At 39.2% G+C, this 6,472-nt stretch overlaps 1 protein-coding gene across 2 annotated transcripts; it reads left to right on the plus strand.

Moving 5' to 3' along the window:
• Positions 1–326: 326 nt before the first annotated feature.
• abhd17ab (abhydrolase domain containing 17A, depalmitoylase b) lies at positions 327–6,207 on the plus strand. Of its 2 annotated transcripts, XM_072438645.1 has the most exons (7): positions 329–482; positions 828–871; positions 935–1,026; positions 1,329–1,657; positions 2,637–2,831; positions 3,673–3,852; positions 5,251–6,207. In XM_072438645.1, exons 4-7 carry the CDS (start codon positions 1,335–1,337, stop codon positions 5,474–5,476), a joined length of 924 nt encoding a protein of 307 aa, XP_072294746.1. In that variant the 5' UTR covers positions 329–482; positions 828–871; positions 935–1,026; positions 1,329–1,334; the 3' UTR covers positions 5,477–6,207. The 2 variants fall into 2 exon arrangements, with proteins under 2 accessions (XP_072294745.1, XP_072294746.1); XM_072438644.1 differs by having other exon boundaries at positions 327–482; positions 828–1,026.
• The last annotated feature ends 265 nt before the right edge of the window (positions 6,208–6,472 follow it).

The raw sequence follows: 6,472 nt of genomic DNA on the forward strand, positions 1-6,472 counted from the left end.
AAGATAGATGGATGGATGGTGTCATTACTAAGATTGTTTACAAATGAGTCTGTAGCGAAATGGACTACTATACTACTAAATTGTACTACTTCATTAATACTTCTTCGGGCAAGCCAAGCATCGTCTTTCTGGTGTTGCCATGCCTTCCTGTCCAGTCAGAGATAGTGAAGGAATGACGAATTACATCCCCAGCCTTTCTCGACGTGCCTGTAAACTTCATTTTGCGTGGGCTTTGTTGACATCTTTGTTGTCACGTCTTGACTTCATTGTTGCCTACGCTTGACAACGCTTTGCCGTAACCGTCCAATGGGAAGCGGCCACGTCACTTCCAGTCAGCTGTCACTTCCGGGCGCGGTGAGACTGCAGAGTGTCAGCTCAGAGCACTTCTTGGATCACTTTTGAACGCTAACACGCAGATCGCAGAGACTGGATTTGTAAAGTTAAAGACGAGGAGTGTATTCGCGGTGACAATGATCCCACGGGTACGGTTACAAGCTCTATTGATCGTTTCTTTACAGGCCTGAAAAGCGGGTGTTGTCGCGTCGCTGTTTTTTCGTGTTTATATGTCGTGCTAGCTTAAGCCCACTTAGCCTTAGCTTGGACGAGCATCTACAAGTGTTTGTTTTCTGCCATCTTTTTCGTGTAACTCGTTTTTGTTGGTAACTTTGCATTGACATTTCGATGTCTATCGATATATGTTGTGAATACATTTAGTCTCGATTTGAATGTTTAGTCGGTATAACGTTGTCTAATCCTAATCTCTTTATTTGTTTGTAGTAGTTTAAAGACAGCTACAGCGTTTCACTAATGCCTCTTTACTCTTTTAGGTGGACAAAATGGATCGTAACCAGGTCGATAACAGCGATCACAGGTTGGACCGAGCTCAGAAGGCTTAATATTTCTACTTCTACTGAGAAAAGCATTTCAATAACAGTATCCAGAGTGGATGAGGAAACCCATTAGAAGCTGAGGACCTCTTCATTGTTTTTGTCACTGTTTTGTACAAAATTCACGTCAGTTCAACAGGTTGGTGTATTGTCTTAGCCTCATCATGTCTAAATTTAGCTCATTTGACTTCAGGAATTTGATGACATCTTAAATATTTTTTTTTTAGGTTTACTTGTCAATGTTATCACGCTATGTTAATAGATACATATGTAAATGTATTTATTTGGATGAACACCCTGATGCAAAATGTACTGTTTTTTGTTTTATTATTGCTTCTATTGTTCGAGCATGTTAAGAGTCATGTACACATTTTTTGAAAGCATCCTATTGTGTCCACGCTAGTATGATAGCCACACTGACCCTCTTGTCCTTCTCTCCAGTGAAGGATGAATGGCCTCTCTCTAAGTGAGCTTTGCTGCCTCTTTTGCTGCCCACCATGCCCCAGTCAGATCGCTTCAAAGCTGGCCTTCCTGCCCCCGGAGCCCACATACAATTTTCTACCAGATCTGGACAGTGGCTCCCCCGCCCCGGTGACCACCGGCCTCAGGACGACTGCAGCCACAGACGAGAGATGGAAGCTCCACCTCACAGACCGAGCTGAGTTTCAGTATTCACAAAGGGAACTGGACATGACCGAAGTGTTCATAACCCGATCCAGCAGAGGCAATAAAGTCGCCTGCATGTACATCCGCTGCTCTCCCAATGCTAGGTGGGTTGGATTGGTTCTGATCTAATCTCAATATAAATAGTAAAACATATATAGAAAACAGTCACTACTAGTTCAAACAACGTTTATTATTTCACATAAAATGGGGGGGAATCTAGTTTTGAAGGTAAAATCCACCATGCTCACATATGTCTCTATGGTTACCTTGTAATTCTGGTTTCTCCATGCATGTATACACATAGTAAAGTATGGTCATAATGATGGTAATGTTTCGAAATAAAAACAAATAAAATATTATTCCGATTAGTTTAGTTTCTTAATTGCTAACTACCTTATGTTTTTTTACTATAATGTACAAATGTAACTAAGCTTATTTTATGGCCGATCCCGTCAGTCAAAAAATATATAAATATATAAAATATTAGTTTTTTCTTAACACAAGTTATGAGCTTGAGTTACATTGATATAAATGCAAATAATTTCCCATGAGGAAAAGGCATTGTTGCAAGTTATTCTGACAGTTAAGGGCCAAAGGCTAAGCCGCAAGCTGCAAGGGCTGATAAACAAAGCTCCAGTCCTCAAAACTGCCTGTATATAGAAAATGGATCACATTTCTCAACAAGCATTCATGAGTAAAAGGCATGAAATGAAATAACCATGGTTGATAGTGGATACTCTGCTTTTCAGGTTTTAACCTGTCGAAAAATAGTGTCATTATTTGTGTACCTAAAATTACCTATAGATATCTTATTCACAAATATCAGTTTAAAGCAGAGATTCTCAAACTTTGCACTCCAAGAACCAACTAAATAATGGGCTTTCTGAGTACCACCTGATCAAACCTGGCCTAAAATTGGACTAATGGAGGTGTAAACTAGAGCTAAACCAAGTGATATACTAGATCTGAATCAGGACTAACACAATAGAGTACAAAAATGTGAATCAAATTTCAGCAAATATTTTAGGTGCGGAGTCCCACTTACCGCTACATGTTGTTTTTCATGTTACTTTCAACTTTCAGATTCACCGTGCTGTTCTCTCATGGAAACGCTGTTGACTTGGGCCAGATGAGCACTTTCTATATCGGACTGGGCACTCGAATAAACTGCAACATCTTCTCCTACGACTACTCCGGCTACGGTGTCAGCACTGGAAAGCCCTCGGAGAAGAACCTGTACGCCGACATTGATGCTGCCTGGCACGCACTCAGGACCAGGTTTGTTTCTCAATCATGGATTTGTACTCGACCTGGAGAACATATCAGGAATTCATTTGCATTGATAATAATTTGAGTTCTATTTAGACATTATGGGAAAAGGGCTGACGAGTGTGTGAAATTAAGTGAATGCAGACTATGTAGAGCCCATTGGTATGAGAGAGGGAGAGTGTTGCCAAGGGAATAAAACTGATGGATGGGCCGAGAGAGGAGGTTGTGGACAGTGAGGACTCAAGGACAAAAGTGTGATGAAAGGTTTCCTTAATTTAACGTAACATGAAGTTAGATGTTAGATCCTGCAGCGTTACTATCAGAATTACAGCGGTTTTATTGCCATGGTCACCAGTATTCGATTTACTACTTACTAATGGTATAGTGAATGCTTGTTTTCAAAGTAAAACATAGACGCTGGATCTAGTTCTCTGACCAGTGAGGTTTGTGTATATAGAAACAATTATCAGATAACAGCAGAAGCGGATTACAATTGTCAGTGAACAAACATTCAAACTGGGAATTTTCCTGGGTGGAAAGATGCTACATCAAACAATTAATAATGAGAAATAGTAAAAACATAATAAGGGTATTTTAATGGTAACGGTAAAGCCGTGACAGTGGGATAGTTCTAGTTTGTGCGTAATTACTCCTATATCTTTTTTAAATGTTCTTTAGTTCTGTACGGTCTTTGTCTGAAAATGTAAACGGCTTAATAAAGGTTTGAATTTCAACCAATGACTGTAAATTGACATGAATCCATACCATACGGTAGCAATGTTGTGCAGCTCTTCTAAACATAATCTTTAAGTTGGTAGGATGGGTTGACTGTGTCGTCTGTTTTGAGCAGGTATGGGATCAGTCCAGAGAACATAATTCTGTACGGACAGAGCATTGGGACAGTCCCCACAGTGGACCTGTCCTCCAGATACGAGTGTGCCGCTGTAGTCCTGCACTCTCCTCTCACTTCAGGAATGAGGGTTGCTTTCCCCGACACCAAGAAAACCTACTGTTTTGATCCGTTCCCAAGGTAAGCCACTCTCTTTTGTATTTAATAGATACTTTATCAACCAATGATTACAAGTTATGACTTTCTTTGCAAACTCTAAATAACAGACTCCGCAACAAGTCTGTGTCATTATGTGTGCTTTGTTTGGTGTGATCCCCAAATTAGCTGTTTGTGTAACTCAATCCACACACGCACTTTCATCTGTTTGGCGGCGTGTTCGTTTAATTACAGATCTGCCAACAGAAAGCTATAATTGCCACTTGTGATAAAGGTCTTGGTTCACACATCTGTGCTGAAATGTTTGCTATCATTGTGGATTCTGTGGACATGAATCTCATTTAAATTTGGCTTTTGAAGGGGTAACTAGGCCAACTCAATGATATTCAATTTCAGATCCTACTAGCCCCAAGGAGTGTGTGATCTCACAGCTGTTATCTTCACTGGAGTGATTGTTCTCCTACGGCTGCTTCTTAACGTAATGTTGAACGGCATATGACATATCCTCCACTTAGTGCAGCTACACGGCTTCAAATAGATTTATTGTCAAACTTACCGTATATTTGTTTATTGCACCTTGGTGTGTATAGTATATTGTTAAAATGAGTGCTGTTCATGGACAGGAAAACCAGAGGAAAAACCCTTGACCAGTGTTAACTGTCAAAGCCGTTGAGTGTGGTGAAACGAGAGAGCCTCCAGCTTGTGTTTCAGCCCATTGCGTAGTGTCTGTGTCGCACAGGGACCACTTCTTTGTATTCCACACCATTTCCTAATCAGTATTTGAAATCTACCTTTTTCTGGTGATAAAAAAAATGCAGCTGTTCAGCACAAATGTGACAAAACCATGTCCATGTCTGAAAATATAACTCTCCTACTGTGATATGAGCACAAACTATGATACTGTGACTGTTACAAACTCCTCCGATATGCCCACCTTGTTGGTCTTTTGCCTCTTTTTAGTGCAACCAGCATGAAGAAATTACTGTTATTTAACATTTATCCTTGGCAACAGTGATGGGCGATTATATATTGGTGCTGATTATCAGTGACATCAGGAATATTTTAATTTTAAAAAGCTTTTAAGCTTCCGCCCCCGGAGGGCGGATTATTATTTTCTATATGGAAATAAAAGCGATGAAGCTGTAAAGGTTTCTGTACATTTACATAATCATCATATAAAGTACAATCTGGGTAAATATCTACATCTTAAATGCAGTTTGTGGCCTTGCTGCCATTTATTGAAATATATATCAGGAGGAAAGCTGAAATTGACTTTTACAATATTGAAGTAATGCAATCGATATTGTAAGTGGAAATCATTTTGGAGGTTTTGTGTCTTCTATCCTTATTTAAACTCTATATTTTGCCCTGAGGCTAAAACGGTTAAAAAAATTAGATCAAAGTTATTTTTTTCCTTTTCAGCATTGAGAAAGTTTCCAAAATCAGCTCTCCGGTGCTGATCATCCACGGGACGGAAGACGAGGTGATCGACTTCACCCATGGACTGGCCTTGTTTGAGCGCTGTCCCAAAGCCGTGGAGCCGCTGTGGGTGGAGGGGGCGGGGCACAACGACATCGAGCTGTATAGCCAGTATTTGGAGCGACTGCGGAAGTTTATTGGACAGGAAGTGGCCGTACCGCACACCTGATGCCACACGCCAGCATTATGATAACCGTTATGTACCAGGACTTTATAAGACCTTTAATGACAGGAAATGGTTTAGTGGGATTAGAATGTGTCCAAGCGCATCACACACTTTATTGTGCTGCAAAATGAGCTTATGAGCTTGAGTTTATATCCTTTTATTAAAGGGAATTGTACAACTGATAAGAAAAAATGGACACTTCTGGAAAACACACTGGAAAATTTCTTTATGTGTACAAGTATAGTTACTGAATTTATATGGAAGACAATAGACTTATTTATCGCTTTAACATTCACACATTTTTACAGTTCAGTTTAAAAGGTTTATGGTTGTGGGTCATCATGGGTTGGGCCTCAATATATTTGACAAATTATAATTTCATGACTAATTTGTCAAACTAAACTTTCTCAGGTACCTCTTAATATATTCTCAGCTTTACTTGTAAAGTGTGTTTTGGTAAATGTTTTAACCTCTCCCTTTCTCTTATGTTTTTATCCACATAATTGTGTATTAAACCACTTGCAGGATCCATGCAGTTGTTTTATATCTTTTGAACAGGGCATCTAGAGATTATTGTCTTGCTGCAGCCTCAAATGTTTAAGTTGCTCTTTGTTATTGATAAGCTAATGTATTTGGAAGAAATACACGTTTCGCTTTTCCTTGCTTTGAATTGTACATTTTAGTTACTTTACATTGTGTAAGCGTAATACAATAAATCTGAATTTCTTTTATTTCTGTCACACATGAGCAACATCATAGTGATGTTTGTTTATTTTATTTCAGTTAATTCCTTAAGTAAAATCTGTTGCATTTTCTTCTACAAAGCAACTTTTAGAGTGTAAATTCAAAGCTAAACCGTGACAATGTTCTGATGATTTTACTTCATCTTACAGCAGAGAAACAAGTCTTAAGACCCGTTCATGAATGTCAGAGCAGTAACTTTAAAGTCTCTGTTGTTTACTTGTTTTAACCAAAGTGAAACAGGGCCTTAATCTGTAA

Source organism: Eucyclogobius newberryi, unplaced genomic scaffold, assembly GCF_026437365.1.
Source record: "Eucyclogobius newberryi isolate DKJ021-1_F unplaced genomic scaffold, fEucNew1.0.hap1 SCAF_9, whole genome shotgun sequence".
NCBI classification, from domain to species: domain Eukaryota; kingdom Metazoa; phylum Chordata; class Actinopteri; order Gobiiformes; family Gobiidae; genus Eucyclogobius; species Eucyclogobius newberryi.

Excerpts from the sequence above, each read along its gene's own strand:
- abhd17ab (XM_072438644.1), top strand. The coding sequence starts at position 1,335 with ATGAATGGCCTCTCTCTAAGTGAGCTTTGCTGCCTCTTTTGCTGCCCA. Across the intron at positions 1,658-2,636 it reads CGCTGCTCTCCCAATGCTAG|ATTCACCGTGCTGTTCTCTC; the intron begins GTGGGTTGGATT and ends TTCAACTTTCAG. Across the intron at positions 3,853-5,250 it reads TGTTTTGATCCGTTCCCAAG|CATTGAGAAAGTTTCCAAAA; the intron begins GTAAGCCACTCT and ends TTTCCTTTTCAG.